Raw genomic sequence first — 17,259 nt, forward strand, 5'->3', positions numbered from 1 at the left:
ATATGTATTCCTTTTCCTGAACTGTAATATATTTTACTGCGAAACATTGAAATATTTAGGAGTCATGGGACAAAATATATATTTCACTAAAGAAAGGTTTTGGTTTTTTACTTCTCCACCTTTATACAAAAAAATGTGGGAAATTGTAAAGATTAAGAGAGAAGTAAAGAGAAAGCCAAAACCTTTTTTCCCAAAAATGAATTTCTCCTAAAAATATACCCCTTTCAATATATTTTGGTATTATTCAATATGAGCATGTTTTGTAAGGTAGAACTGGAACCTCCGAAGTAGGAAAAAATCAAAATAGATACTGATTCCAAACACCAGAACTGTAACACCATTCTCGACGCACATTTTACCAACCAAGCCTGTGAACTAGAATTATGTGTTGACTATATTTTGTTTTCACATGTCGGTGATTTTGTTCACATAATGTGCATTTCTGGTCGATATATAAATGAAAAATATATATTTGAGTATCCCTCGTAAATTCCAAGTACTAAGGAAATATGAACGAGATTCGTGTGAAGTGGCCTCTACAACAAAAACAGGAAACTGAAGATATTGGATAGATAGATTTTTGAATTGTCAATTGTTTTATAGAATAGTAATGCCAGTAAGATAGACAGATTTGTTACAGTTCAACTCTAAAGAAGGTGTCCCAATGCAATAATTGAATAACAAAACAATGCTAATGGAAATGTTAATTAGTTTTGGCGTTTAGGATGTTGGTCAGACTGTCGGAAAATCCAAGCTGTGAACAGGTGTTTTTCGAATGAAATGGAATGAGGCAGAGCGAAGTTGTATACAAGAGGAGTATAAAATAGTTTGTATGGCATGGCTAAAGCCCAAAGAGGGGAGAATCTGAAACAGCCGCTCGGCAGCATTTTGTTCTCACGTTCAGCGGTAGCCGCGGAAGAGGCAATCAAGTCACGCAGCGTGTTTACTATTTGTTTACATCTGCACTAGATTACTCAATCCATTTTTGTTCAGATGTAGATACGTTGGTAAATAAGAGTAAAACAACAAAAATATGAAGTGTATAAAGTTGAGGTAATTGGTGTAGTGCAATTTCGTGAAAAATGCCCCATCAGTATGGCCTGCCAGGCATAGCCCATGCCCAGTCGCCCCCGACACCACCCCCTCAACATGGGGCCATGTACCCTAGATTTGCTGGGGCAGTGGTGCCAGGTGGATATAGGGGAGAAGACAGAAGACTCACCAGGGAAGCCATGGAGAGGTATTTGAGGGAGAGGTCTGACATGGTGATAGTTATTTTACATGCTAAAGTTGCTCAAAAATCATATGGCAATGAAAAAAGGTTCTTCTGCCCTCCACCTTGCATTTATCTATTTGGAGACGGGTGGAGGCTGCGACAGGAACAAATGTTACGCGAAGGGGAGTCGGAACAAGCTTCTCAACTTTGCGCATTTATCGGGATTGGCAATTCGGATCAAGATATGCAGCAGTTAGATCTGAACAATGGTAAACAGTACTGCGCGGCTAAAACGTTATACATTTCCGATTCGGACAAACGCAAACACTTTATGTTATCTGTGAAAATGTTCTATGGTTCAGGACACGATATCGGAGTGTTTCACAGTAAAAGAATCAAAGTTATTTCAAAACCGTCCAAGAAGAAGCAAAGTTTAAAAAACGCAGATTTGTGTATAGCTAGTGGGACAAAAGTAGCTCTTTTTAATAGGTTGAGATCTCAGACCGTTTCGACGAGGTATTTGCATGTTGAGAATGGACATTTTCATGCCAGTTCGACACAGTGGGGTGCTTTTACTATACACCTTTTAGATGATAATGAATCTGAAAGTGAAGAGTTTCAAGTTAGGGATGGATACATTCACTATGGATCAACAGTCAAATTGGTTTGTTCTGTAACAGGAATGGCGCTTCCCAGACTGATAATTCGAAAGGTGAGATTATGAATTTTGTTTTTATAGTATAAAAGATGTCATAGACTGAATGGTATTCGTAGAGTCAATTCTAATTTCCTAAATCTTAGTATGGGTATAACACAGAGTTCATCCTCTATAAAAATAATATTGAATTGGTAGTTACAGAAAGTCATTACAGTATTTATGCAGATGACTTTTAACTAGTTATATTTATACCAAATACAAAAATATTAGACAACAGTTGTGTATAGATAGTGAACCATCTTCTCTAGATTATTCAAACACCTTGAAAAGTGTATCAATATTCAAAAATCATTAAAAATTTGTTATTGGAAACGTGTTTTAAATTTTTGGACTTGTCCATATAACTCATATTTATTATAGATTTAGATTGTTAGCTTGCCTTCATCCTTTTTCAAATTTGTATTAACACTTTCTTTCCCTAATATTACATAGTTGTATGTGACAATTATGCTAATATGAGAAAAATGATTTAAAAAAATGAGCTTATCTTCAAAGTAAACCATTTTATACTTTTCAGAAGTTCAGTTAAATGAACTTATTTTTTTATCATTTATGTTGTATGTAAGTTCATTTTTTAAATCGATTTTTCTCAAATTAGTATAGTTACATGCAACTATATAATTGTAATTAGGGTATCAACTTCCTACAAAATTTTTATTATCTGACTTGTAAATAATATATCATTATTGGTCATTTCTGTTGATGATTATTTAAAAACTGATTTAGGGTAATTTTCAACGGAAGTAAAATAACTCCCAATAACCATGTTTACATGACCATATAACATCAATTGATATAATTACCAGGTTTCTAACATCCAACATCTGGGAAGTATTTACACAGACTTTCCAAAAGATTCAACATTATTAAACTCCTTCAATAATGTTTGAGGAAAATGGTGTTTACACCATGGTTTACATCGAAAGAAAGAAAGAAAACAATTAATTTCAAAATAAACTCTTTACAAAGATGCCCTGTAAAGTGGTCAATAATCATAATCAAAAATAACTGATAGTCTAGACCTCTCAAGTGTTAGCTAATGTAATTCAAAGGTCGAATAATCAATCACGTAATCATGATAAATGTCATACCAATAAAAAACAAGTTATAGTTGTAGTGAATAAAGTACTTGAAATTCCTCATTGAAATTTCATGTTTTGTGATTGTAAATATCAGTAGGAAGTTTTTTATTGTTTTATCTTTTCTTCATCTTTTGAACTCAGTTCTTGAATCTCATCCCCGAGTTAAAGAATTGGTTTCTTAGGAAAAATAAAGAAATAAAGAATTTTTGTATTTAGGTTAGTCTTGAAACTGTGGGTATTTATATTATAGTAACTATGTAAAATAAGTCATACTTACTTTACATTTAAGCAGATTATTTTTTTCATAATTTTTCTTTCCTTGATTATTTTTAACATTTGGCTTTTTGTTTGTTCACAACTCATTAGAAAATAGTGTACTTAAGGCAAGTTAACTTGATATTTAACAGTTTTTTTTATTGATAAACAAAATACTGCTGACTTATAACAATAGTTTTTTAACAATTTGACCATATATTTTTTCTCATGATAAAATTAATGTAAAGAAGTTACTTCCAGTTCCTATCTTAAAGTATCTTCTATGCATGATCAATACATCTTTGTAAAGTGTTTATTCTGAACTTACTTGTTGTCTTCCTTCCTTTGCAAGTTGCTATCATTAACACACTTATATTATCTTCACTTGTATGATTGTTTGTAACCAACTCATTTGGACTCAATTTTGACTAATCTTAAACGAATAGATGTAATTTAAACTGTGTACACTTATCAAGAATCGGTTACAATACAATAATTTCATAAGTTTACATCATTATCCTGATCAGGATTGCTAGGATTGAATAATTTCCTCACAGAGTCTGAAGAGCAAGTGAGACAACCACACTGTCTATGAATGCATATATATTTTATATTAAAACAAATGGACTTGGAAAAGCAAGCCAAAATAAAAAGTGGAAAATAAATAATAGTTTAAAAAACTAAAAAAAGACACTTTAATAACAACACAAACCAAAAAATTAAAAATAATTGGAAACTAATTTAATATTGTGTTCAACATCCATAATAAGTCCTGTGGGGTGATGTAAGTAATCACTTTTAATAAGTCTGAAATCAGAATAAATCTATTTACAATAAAAATAATTTTGTTGTAAAAAAGCGTGAGGTGCCCATCTGGCAAAAGTTTCCTAAACAAGTATTTATAACAATGGATATTTAGCACTCTACGCTTTCTTACAACAAAATTAATTTTTTTGTAGATGGATTCATTCTGATTTCAGACTTATTGAAAGTCATTAGTTACATCAAGCCATAAGACTTATTATCGATGTTGAATACAATTTTGAATTAGTTTCGATTATTTTTTAGTTAGTGTTGTTATTGAATCGAGTTTTTTTTAGTTTTTTGAACTATTATTTGTTTTTTGTATAAAAATGAAGGAGTAGAAATCCAAAAAAGCGTTTTTCCCATCTTCTAATGAATATAATTTTATGAAAGCTTTGGAAGAATATTTGCTGCAGCAAACAAGTTACAGTATCAATATTTGTATTGTTTCACATAATGTATATAATGAATGAATGTTTATTGTCTAAAGAAGTGAAAATCATTTTGACAGACACTTTTGTAACTCATCTATATATAACAAGTAAGTGACTATATCTGGGGACTCGAGCCAAAAAAAATACATTACATTACATATAAAGTTGAAAAATATGATCAATTACTGTTATTTGTCAACAGGGTATTTACAGAGTTTTTTCTGAACATGTCATAATTTCTAGCTGCTTTGACAGTGATAGGCACTTTATTGAATATTTTTAAACCTTTTTAAATCACATAATGAATTAAGATTATTATTATTCATCAAGCCATGAAAATTTAATTATATCTGATGAAAATTTTTGTTGAACTTTTCAAGGTAGACAAACAGCAGGCATTGCTTGAAGCCGACGATCCGGTATCCCAACTTCACAAATGTGCATTCTACATGAAAGACACTGAACGCATGTACCTGTGCCTCTCCCAGGAAAGAATCATACAGTTCCAGGCGACTCCTTGCCCCAAGGAACCCAACAAAGAAATGATCAACGACGGTGCCTGTTGGACAATCATCTCAACGGATAAGGCGGAATATCAGTTCTATGAAGGAATGGGCCCCGTACGGTCGCCAGTAACACCAGTTCCTGTTGTCCACAGCTTGCACCTGAACGGCGGAGGAGATGTTGCGATGTTGGAGTTGACAGGGGATAACTTTTCTCCCTCGTTGCAAGTTTGGTTCGGAGATGTTGAAGCTGAGACTATGTATAGGTCAGTAGTTTTTATTTCCTTATTTATTTATTTGTTGCGTATAATTAACCTTATTTGCAAGTGAATGGATTAACATTCAAAATAACATAGAGCTCAAAAATACTCAAAACCAAAATCTTAGGTACACCTACTTCAAAAAAATAAAGAGTCTCCCTCTATGATCTCCTATAGGACTCAACTAGAACATTTTGACATGCCAACCCTGTCGGATCGTCAAGGCTTGAATGATGTACTATTTATATCCAACATATTTAATCAGATAATAAATGTACCTGAACTCCTCAGTGTGGTCAATCTTCATGTTCCTAGTGCTAATCTAAGAAATCGCAATAGGGTTTTCTATGTAGACACCCGATCAGAGTCTCCACTCAATCGCTGCCTTAGGCAAGTGAATGATCTAGTCGTAAGTCACCAAAGTCTTGTTTTTTTTGCTGTGATGAATTAGAAATAAGACAGTCGTTTAAAAAAAAAAAGTGCCATATATACCTGTTTTTATTAATGTTTCTCTTGTACGTAATTTTAGGTGTTTATTTACTCTGTGTATTTTAAAAACCATATATTTTATGTACCATGACATTGACTGTATACATGTAATCGGGTGTAAACCTGTTTGGAATGCAGTTTAAATAAAATCTATCTATCTATCTATCAAAAATGAAATGGGGGGATTTTTCAAGAGAGATTAGTTTTTGGCATGCATGATGTACACATCTTTGTGAAGAGTTCATTTTGAATTTGATTACTGTCCTCTTTTCCTCGGAAGTATGTGGGAAAAATATTTTTGGCTTTCTATTTCTCTGTCTTTATAAAAAAATGTGGGAAATTTTCTTTGGAAGAGAGAAAGCAATCAGATTTAAAATGAACTCTTCACAAAAATGTGTAGATAATACAAACTGTAAGTAACTTCTATGTATGTTAAATGAATTTCCTATGGCTTGGAATAATTCCAATAACTTAATGAATGTTTTTACAAACTGCCATCATATCAAAAGTAGAATTATCTTTTCCAGTGACATGAAGTAATTTATCAATTTCTTTTGTAATGTAGCCTCTGGAATAAACGTATTATTACCGTAAAGTTGTGATGTGCAAGAAATGCATGTTTTCGTCATCTAGAGTTAACTAGAGGTGAACCCTAACTTCAAGTAGTAATACTTCATTGCGAGGTTTTCACTGGACACTTTTTCATATGAAAACACTTGAAGAAAACACTTGTTGCGGTTTTGCAAACTGTCAAATGAAAATCTCATGATAAAGTGTTACTTGAGAATGCTTTGGACTTTCATCAAGTATAGGCCAATTCCGTCACATTTCCTGTTTAAAATTCATAAAGAATATTTGGAGTACAGATGAGAAATAGTCATTTTCGTTTCTATGTTATTTTTATTATTCTTATGTTCATATGTTTGAAAGTAGTTGTTTCAAATGAGACTTTTCTTCCAGTTTGTATCTAAAAGAAACTTTTGTACAGGATCAACATACACATTTTAGTTGCTTTTCTTCCTTTCCACCTGAATTTCCCACATTTTTTGTAAGAACATAGATAAGTAGAAAGCCAAAAAGACTTTTCTCAAAAAGTAATCTACTAAAAAATATGCCCCTTTTAATTGAAATGAAATTTCTGTGGCTGTGATCAAATCAAATAACCCTACGAATGTTTTTACGGACTGTCATCATGACAAATGTAGTTTTTTTGACAACAAATTTGTAATCTTGTGCGAGAAATGTGTGTTTTTGTTTTCTAAAGTTCAAAAAGGTGATGATGAGGAGTTCAAGACAAGTGTTTTCGACCTGAAACTTCGAGAATTGTACCATTAGGATGATGGATTTCCTTGGAAGTGAAATTTCTTATCAATACTCTTTCATATATTATGTTGTGTAGTGTTTCTGTGAGTGATATATATTTCAATTCCATAACGAATGTTTGGAGTACAAACTGAATTGAAATTGGAATCTGAATAGAAAAAAGTTATTTTTGTGTAATTCAATGTTCATATGTTTAAAAGTAGTTGTTTCAGATGAGGTTTTTCTTCCAGTTTGTTTCTGAAAAAAAATCTGAGAATCATCTACACATTCTTGTAAAGAGTTTAAAATTTTAACTTGATTGTTTCCTTCAGAAGTTCCAACATTTTTTGTATGAAAATGGAGAAGTAGGAAACTAAAAACTAATACTAACAAAATTGCTAATATTTATGTTTAATTGAATTGACAGATAATTGATATTTGACATAAATGAAAGTCTTAAACAAAACATTTTCACAAATGTTTTTGAATGTATGTATTTCAGAATGATCAATGCCAATTCTCAGCATCCGTGACAAGGAATTGTAGTACTCTATAATTTAACATCATTAGTTTTTCTGGTTGAAACTCTAAAGCTAAATTGAGATGAAATACTTTTTTTATATAAATTATACTGAGTATGATTACGAGCATTTATTTTTTGTTGTATCACTGAAAGATAATATTTGTTTATGTGGGATATACTATTTAAGACAAAGAGTTGAAGGGGGTTTAAACTTCATTGTGTCTTTTCTGTTAGCTGATATTCTTGGATTTTTTTTTTACAACAGAGTTGTCTTAAAATGTCATTACTTTTATTTAAACTTCATTTCCAGATATTTGAAAATGTGTACTGTATGTTTGCCACTTTGATTTATTTCACCTTGTTTCATTATTACTTATTACCTTTCTACCTCTTTGTCACTTCCTATACCACTTTTGTCTGTATCATCATCATTTTCTAAACTTGACTTTCATTAGCCTAATCCATTGAATACAGAAAAATTAGTTTATGGGTAATTCAGTGTGTCTAGGGAAAGATTTTTTTGGTGTCTCTGATAGAAATATTTGCAGATAGATACTTTCCTAAAACGTTTTTGACGATTTGTTTGTTGATTCTTTTTAAATATCCTATTGTTTTGTTCGAAGGAGGTTTCCTGAAAATGGATTTTCACACTATTTTTATCAAACTTTTGAAGTTTAATTTCGACATGAACAACAATCCCTATGAAATTCGAAACTTTCATTATTAATAATAGAAATAATGGAAAGTGATTTTCAACCTGACTTAAGGGTAATAAATTTCATTAACAACTTTAACATTTCCTCCATAAATACTGCCGTTGACTTTTTATCGATTCATCTATGTTGTGTTGCGAAAATCACTGCTTATATTTTCCTAATATTTATCTAGAATCAAGTCCTTTCTCTTTTACTTTGGGAATTTTTTAATGAACATAGATTCATCCAAAATCAGTCAACACCATCAACCCATTAATTTATCAATAACAAATTACACATTAATTCTGATTATTCTAAATCATCTGATGGAGATAATCACTTAATCCTAAATTTATTGCTTTTGGAATCAATGGAATTCTTTACAAATGGTTTCAGAGCTATTTTTCAAACTGTACTGAAATAAGTAGTTTAATTTCCAAAACAGGTCAAGGATCTCACTCTGGGCCCGTTCTCTTTGATTTATTTATCAATGACATTCACTTCATCTTTAACAATACTTTTTTCTAAAAATTGCAGTCGGCCTGAAGATATTTAAAACAATTTCTAATTCTGAGAATTTTAAAGGTATCTAATCAACAATTGATCTGTTTTATTGTTTGCTAATCTAAAACAATCTCATCATTAATTTAAGAAAATTATATCAGATTACTTTATGAAACTAATGAAGTCCACACTCATGATGTGTGATCTACATCATGTCATTAACTTTGAAGAGATATTATGCATCATGCATGCACACGTCTCATACCTTATTATAATTTCAAATTAATTGTCTGTCCAACTATGTATAACATTTTAGCAGAAAATAAATATTTCGAAAACAAATCTTGAAATATTCATCTCTCCCAACTACTTTCACAGTATGTTCTGGTACATGCCTGCCGGAAAACAAGAACTTCCCCAGCTAATACCACGTTGAATATTGAATTATTTCCGATAGACATGCAAGATACCTTACAGAGGATTAGTCTTGCCGATGTTTCTCGTTCATCCAGCAGCAGGACCAAGCTGGAATCAGTCGAGTAGTTCACCTACAGCCCGGTTACGAGGTATTACCTCTCATCAGTGCAGGAAAGATCCAACCCAAACATCAGTTTGCTTGGGACTCGATTAATTTCAACGCGGCTCCACTGCATGTATGGAACTGCACTGCACTGCACTGCACGAACTTGAATATTAGTGGTAGGTTCACTTTATTTGCAGATGATGCAACTATAGAGTGGCACACTAAAGATAAGAATATTCTCGGCCAATTGATCTCCTTAGATCTAACTGAAATAAAAAGGTGGTGCGATGCCAATCAAATGGTCTTCAACTCTAAGAAAACTAAAGTGTTATCATTTAAATGGGACATCGACAAAATACAACTAGATAATGATACACTTATGAAATCTGATAATTACAGATTCTTAGGTGTTGTATTGGACCATAATTTAAAGTTTGATGAGCATATTATGACAATGGCAGAGAAATTGTCATCTGGGTGTTATGCTATCAGAGTTATTAGAAATGACATCGGTTATCTTATTGCTAGAAAAGCCTACTTTGCTCTCCTGGAATCTCACATCAGATATGGGATAGCATTTTGGGGAGCCTGCTCGCAAGCGTTGTTCTCAATGATCTTTAAGCTACAAAAGAGAGCACTGAGATACTTATGCCATGTTAATCACCAAACTTCATGTAAACCCTTATTTACATCTCAGAGGATACTCACGTTAACATCAATATTCGTGCTAGAATCAACTAGTTTAGTTCATAAGCATAAACTACATTTATTAAAATCTGACACTGCACGTAATACTAGGGCAAATGGCCAATATATACCTTTATCAGTCCCCAGAACCACCCAATACCAAAATTCAATTGTTTACAATGGTACGAAAATGTTCAACCATCTACCGAAGCAAATTAAAAATATTCATAGCACTCCGAAATTCAGAAGGGCTGTAAAAAATTTTTTAATAACAAGACCGTTTTATGATTTGAGGGAATTTTTTGAACAAAACTTTGAATAGTTGTGACAGCAGTACAATATGTCGTATCTATGTCTCTCACTAAATAGTTTTAAAGGTAGGTGTGTATGTATGACTATATATGTATGTACATATTAACTGTATTAAGAAATCAAACATTTTATAAAATTATTATATGTGTGTACATGGGTCTATGTACGTGTATATGTGTGTATATGTATATATGTCTGTGTGTGTGTGTATATGTGTGTATATATGTATGTGTGTATATATGTGTATGTGTATGTATATATGTATATGTGTATATATGTATATATATTATTTTAATGTTTTTATCATCTGACAATTCTTTCCTGTTTCGTATTTATAACCAATTAATATAGAATAAATTAGGGAAAACTGTTTTTATTTCTATTCTACTGTATTGTTGTGAAAATATTTTATAGAAACATGACTGTATATATACATTAAGTACATCCACTTTTAACATCCGACAATCCATATTGTTTTGCATAATTTTAATTTCATTTAATTATCATGACTTCCTGCTCATTTTAAGCAGTTAGGATTTATGTACTATTATATTTAGGAGCTTTGTCAATAAGAATTCTATTCTTCAGATAATAAAGCACGCTTTGATTTGATTTGATTTGAACCTTTGTCTAAGGAAAGGTTGTTAACTAATAACAGCTCCATCTCGTGAACAAAGCCCCAAGCGGCACCTCATGTATCAATACAATCATCAAACTGTGTCATCATATTTTATTTTATTTTTTTTATTTGTATATCATTCTATTTTATGTAACTGTATATGTATGTATGACTTACCCTGGCACTATGTTGGGTATAAGATGAATTAATTATTATTATGACACACCAATCCAAAAAGTAGATGAAATACCTGATCTTGGTGTAATATTCCATAGGATATTGACAATTTACTCTTATATCAATAACATATTATCTCAATATGTGAAAGTGCTGGGTTTTGTAACCTGCTCGCGACTGGAATTTTCCATTAGTACAATCAAACTTCTGTACTACTCCCTTGTTAGATCTCTTCTTAAATATATTATCACAGCTTGCTGCCTCATTATTTGTATTTTTTTAAGTTTTATTTCTATTTTAGTTTCGATATTCTACAAAAGTGTAAATTATAATTTGTAACTTTCAGTTAATGAATAAATACGATTTGTGAGATTTTCATTAAACATGTTTTGTGTTTGTCAAACAAGTACCTTGTATGACATATTTCTGTAAATATTTCAGATGCCAAGAAAGTATGTTGTGCGTTGTTCCCGACATCTCCCAATTTCGAGGCGAGTGGCTCTGGGTGAGACAACCTACTCAAGTCCCCGTTTCTCTGGTAAGAAACGACGGTATCATATATGCTACAGGATTGACCTTCACATACACTCCAGAGCCGGGCCCGCGGCCCCATTGTCCTCCGGCTGACGAAATCATGAGGCAAGGCCAGAGAAACGCCGCAGTAGCTCAAGCTCAATCGCAAGCTGCCATTTCAGAGACCGCTTGGAATTCTCACGGGATGCATTAGGGTAATAGAATATGTGCAATTTTTGACCTTTTGCGTCTTAGAAACTGGTTGCCTTGAACTTACTACACAGCAAGGAGAAATATGTTGTGTGTTTTAGAAGTTTATTTCTCATAGGCGAGTCAGACAACCATTTGGTAGAAATCTCCATAATGTAGAATGAGCAAAACTACAAGTGAAACTTGTAGTATCCGTCAATTTTGAGAAGTTCACGTAAGTAAAATAACTGTTGTTTTGATACATCCAAATTATATAAAAAAAAAGATTTAATTATTTCGAGAGAGTACATTCCAACAATAGAATGTAAAATCCTAAAGTTCACATAACTTTCAGTATTTGAAAAAACTAGACCTTTTTGATACCTTTTTTAAATTGATTATTTTCATTCAAACTTTCAGACATGTAATTTGTTCAACAAATTTATAAGATTCAATAAAGAGGTGAGTCAAAATGAAATATTTGATGTGGTTGATGTAGAATTTTCAGTTCTTGATTCTCGACAATCTATACAAAAATAATAATTAATGTAAAATATGTGTACAACTGAAAAAGAGCCGACTGCTCTTCCATTGCAATGATAGAAACGGTTTCCTTTGAAGGAAGAAAAAACTTAGAGGTGTTTGAACAACTTTGCAAATTCTGAATTTGTTCATTAGAGCAAATTTAGAATTGTTGTTAATTAGAAATAAATCTTCAAATTAATATATTTGAATTTTTTAATGTAATTAAAATTTTTTAGATCTCCCAAGATTTTTTTTATTTTGTTTTTGTGCAACTTTGTAATGAAACTGTAGCAAGATGAAATGATCTTTTATAAAATTAATTTTTTTGTCAAGGATAGTTGAACTTCCATAGTGTATTAGAACTTTTTTTTCACAAATACTCTTCTACACGTTTTTACACATGTTCAATTTTGAGATTGTCATATTTAATTTTTTGGAAGAATTTGTCAAAGGTAGTTGGATGTTTTTTACAATATACCTGTTTTCTCTCCATATTTACTGTTCCAAAAGAAATGATGAAAATTCTCTAATCTTGAATTTTTTTCTCCTGAGTAGAAACTTGATTTTTTTATCAAAATCATGCAGTAACAATATTTCATGACTCTCTGGTCCTTGATGGATTTCTTTATTCTTTCCTATAACGATTTATACCACTCCTATGAAGTCATCTTGCTCATAACTTCTTCGCCTAGCATTTTTCAGGTTGTTTCCTAGTTTCCATTTTTTTTTATTTATACTGGACATGATACGTAACTAACACATGTTAAGGAAATGCATTATCATTGATGTATTTCATGCTATAATATTGCAACATGAACTGTTACTATTCATCACCTGACAGATACTATTATCGTTACTTTTTGAACAGCTAGTGATGACAGTAGAAGAAAGAATTGCTTTTCAGAAAATTAAATTGATACAGGTAACTATCCAAATAGAAAAGGTATATTGAATATTAACCAAGAAGAAGGGCTGTTTTTAGTACTTTTTTTGAAATAATAAGCCATTATTCAATTTAGAAAGCTGTTCATTTCCAGTGAACTACAGTTGTACGAAATACGATGATGGAAAATTTATAACAAATGTGTTGAAAACGATTAACTGATGAGCTTGTTATTTTTGTAGTAGGAACACAAATTATCACATTATTGCTCAAGCAAGTTTTTTACTTCTTATTTTCAAAGAACTTAAATTTGACAACGAAAGGGAGTCTGCAGACATCCTGTAGAATGTTTGAATTTAATGTTGGTGGATAAATTTGCCTTGAATTTTAACGCAATAATGTATAGTCAACTTGTTTATATTTTCGGAAAATTATTTTGTGTTAAGATTTATGTAGTGTGATTTATAGTATTTTATTCTTGCATATCAGGGCATTTTTAGCACCTTTGCTTATCTTATTATGTCTTTTTGAAAGCACTGATTCTCATTTATTTATTTAGGTATGACTCTCTAATGATGTTTAATGATTTTTTATATTAATTTTTTATTGTGATATATTTTAAGAATAGCCTATGATATTTTATTTTGTAAATACTTTTGAAATTCTTACAAACATTTTATATAAAAATGAACCAAAGTCCAAACGAGTAGTTTAACTCTATCTTAATCATTTTGGTTTGTGATGATTTGTTGAAAGAAAGTGTGTGCACAAGAGAATTAGTTTGAAAAAATCATGTACATAACAATGAAGTGAAAACACATGAACAGTGTGATTTATGTTACTTTTGTAGAAATATAAATATTCAAAGTAGTAAATTATTTCACTTTAAACATTTCCCAAGAGATCCCTGTAAAAGAAGAGTTGGTTCATTGATCCATGTTGTAAATATATTTTTTCAACTCTATAAATTTTACAAAATATGTTAGTTATATATTTCATCATTTCGGACTTCCATTGTCTTATATGATATAAATTGATTTGAAATTCTCAAAAGAATCTGTAAAAAAATTAAAAAGATTAGCTGAAAAAACAATGTTATTAAGAAAAAAACTGAAATTACAATGAAATAACATACAAGCAACAACAAAAAAAAATTGAACTATTAACAGGAGTTTTTTTTTATTTTTTCAGCTCGTGTTAATAGTCCAATTTTTTTGTTTTTTTTGTTGTTGCTTGTATGTTATTTCATTGTAATTTCAGTTTTTTTCTTAATAACATTGTTTTTTCAGCGAATCTTTTTAATTTTTTCCTTCAGGGATTTCAAATCAATTTATATCACAGTAGACAATGGAAGTCTGAACTGATGAAATGCACCACGAAACATTGTCAAGCACCTTCAAACAAACTTGTTAGTTATATGCCAAGGCAATATTAAAACACTTCTTTTCAAGTATGATAAGAAATTGTAGTGAGCAATTTTTTTTCAACTTATCTATAAAAAATGAGGAAGTACGAATTTTTGTCACACATACATTAAAGAATTTCCCACGATTCAGATGAATGAAAATATAAAATCTCTGTGAATACATGGTTATTTAAACCTAAATGTGGGAAGTTTGAGATAACAATGGTATTATTTTTAATAATTGCTTTCCTCCTGTATATTAATTAGGTGAACCCATTCCCACAGTTGGTTCAAAGGTAAGAATGAGGCCTTCATTAAATCTTCATGGGAAAGGGGAGCATTTGCCAACATGCAAGTCAATGACACTGATTTTGATCGTGATGAAGATAATGAAATTGGTCTATTTTCATTCACCAGAGTTCATTGAGCACAGAAAACGATTCTTTGACGTATTAGAAAAGACGGTTTTTCATATAAGAAGCAGGTCCTATGTTTCTATACACATTTGAATAATGATGAATATTAAATAATTGAAATAATAATTGAAAATATAGAGTACTCTTTAAAATACTCTATATGTATTTTTTCCCAATAAGTTATGAAGATAATACTTTAATTAAACGTGAACCTGGAACCTCTGGCGTAAATCCAAAAACAAGCACTTTTTTCAATCACCAAGAATACAATACCTGAGAAGACTATTGCATTTCTAGTGAAAGTGTTTGTTTTCGGAAGATATTCTTTATTCACGAGTTAATATTTATGGTAAAATGTTAGGATTGATAAACAGTAGAGCTGAAAAGTTCGTAGGCTACAAAAAAAATCTTTTTGATAAAATTTGATTTTATTATTCAATATAGTTGCCTTCAAGAGCGATACAAAGATTATAGCGGTCGTACAATATTTCAATACCATTTTCATAATAGGATTTTTCTTTGGCCTCAAAAAAGGCATCAGTTTCAACGATTACCTCTTAGAACAGGAAAAATTCGCTTGGGGCCAGATCTGGAGAATACGGTGGATGCAGAAGCAATTCGAAGCCCAATTCATGCCATTGTTTACATTGATTCGTGACCCAATGCAATAGTCGCTGTTGATGGTTTTCTGTTTTGAAGATAGTCAATGAATATTATACCATGCGACCCCAAAACACTGATACCATAACCTTGCCAGCCGACTATTGCGCTTTGGAGTCCATTCACCACGTGCAGTCCATGCAAATGACGATGGTTTTGATTCTTGTGTGAAATGATGAAGCTATGTTTCACCCATTGTCACATATCGACGCGTAAATTCGGGTTTTTTATGGTGTAACAGCTTCAAACACTGCTCAGAATCATCAATTCGTTGTTGTTTTTGGTTGATTATGAACTCGCGCGGCACCCACTTTGAATAGAGCTTTCGCAAACCCAAATATTCTTGCACAATATATCCAAAAGGTTCCTTTGATATATTTGGAGCGTCACCTATTTCGATCAACTCTTATTTTATGTAACCATTAGGATTAGAAACTAATAGTTCAGTTACTAGTTACTATGAAAATTACTCACGAAAATTTATATCACGTAGAAGGAACCGAAAATTGTTTTATAGTGTAAAGGCTGAAATAAATCAATGTTGCGTGTCCAAATCAGTTGGTAACTGATGATATCGTGACGTAAATAAAGGAAATACATCTTCATAGTCTACAAAGAGTGACTTCTAATTTATCATTTATTTCCTTAGAAACTTCAAATTTTATTTTCATCTGTAATAAATCATGCAATGCATGTTAGTATAATGACCAACAAAAGTCGTTTTATTTCACAAATATTCAATGTTTACCAAATCGTGGATTTTGGTAAAAAAAAATGTTACATGAGAATTAAAGTAAAGAATGTGATGAAAACCTAGGAGATTTGTAATATTTGAAAACAATTATTTTGCAAATGACTCGAATCTCTCGCACCTACCTGGTATACACTTCATTTCGTTAAGAGTTGCTTTTACAAATTTCGAAAATAATTGATAAGCACCTCCAAGAAAAAATCCAGTATTTTCTATACGAGTTTTTCCGAAAAATTTAAGCTTGAATCAGAGCAATGTAGGAACAAAAGCTAAACGTCAGGTGTTGGAAAATTTGTTATTTGACATCAACCATTAACAGACAATTGCAAGTACCAGAGCGTTCAGGGATGTTCAGTTGCGAATTAACGTACAACAAATGGAAGAGTTATAAACCATATATCTTGTTTCTGAGCCCTTCCATATTTCTCATGAAAAATACATTCTCTATATTTCATAAAAGATAATTTACTTGGTGTTCATTATTTTATAATTTTTATTCTTTCAGATATAGACAGAAAAATGGAATTGCTATTATATGTCAAAAAGTTGTTTTTCTATATCAGAGGTGCATAACTTTGGCCATAATATCAAGTATAATATCATATATTATAGTGAAAATATAATGATAACTATTCTTGTTCATCAAATGTTCAAAGCATTCTCTATCTGATAGGTCGGATGAAATGGGTAATAAAATGAGAAATAATTTATTTGAAACTATACCTATAATTTTTTTAAATATTCAAATTTGAATTTTGACGATAATTGGGAAACTTCTGCTGTACATATTTTTTGCTACAAAATTAAAAGATAA

General features: G+C 31.2%; 1 protein-coding gene across 1 annotated transcript; it reads left to right on the forward strand.

Annotated features, from left to right (window-relative positions):
- The first annotated feature begins 535 nt into the window (after positions 1–535).
- Positions 536–14,088, forward strand: Su(H) (recombining binding protein suppressor of hairless). The gene is made up of 3 exons (XM_023170487.2): positions 536–1,928; positions 4,890–5,278; positions 11,545–14,088. Exons 1-3 carry the CDS (start codon positions 1,083–1,085, stop codon positions 11,828–11,830), a joined length of 1,521 nt encoding a protein of 506 aa, XP_023026255.2. The 5' UTR covers positions 536–1,082; the 3' UTR covers positions 11,831–14,088.
- Positions 14,089–17,259: the final 3,171 nt, after the last annotated feature.

Source organism: Leptinotarsa decemlineata, unplaced genomic scaffold, assembly GCF_025532065.1.
Source record: "Leptinotarsa decemlineata unplaced genomic scaffold, Ldec_3_MD MMD2_tig00000008_RagTag_RagTag, whole genome shotgun sequence".
NCBI lineage: Eukaryota > Metazoa > Arthropoda > Insecta > Coleoptera > Chrysomelidae > Leptinotarsa > Leptinotarsa decemlineata.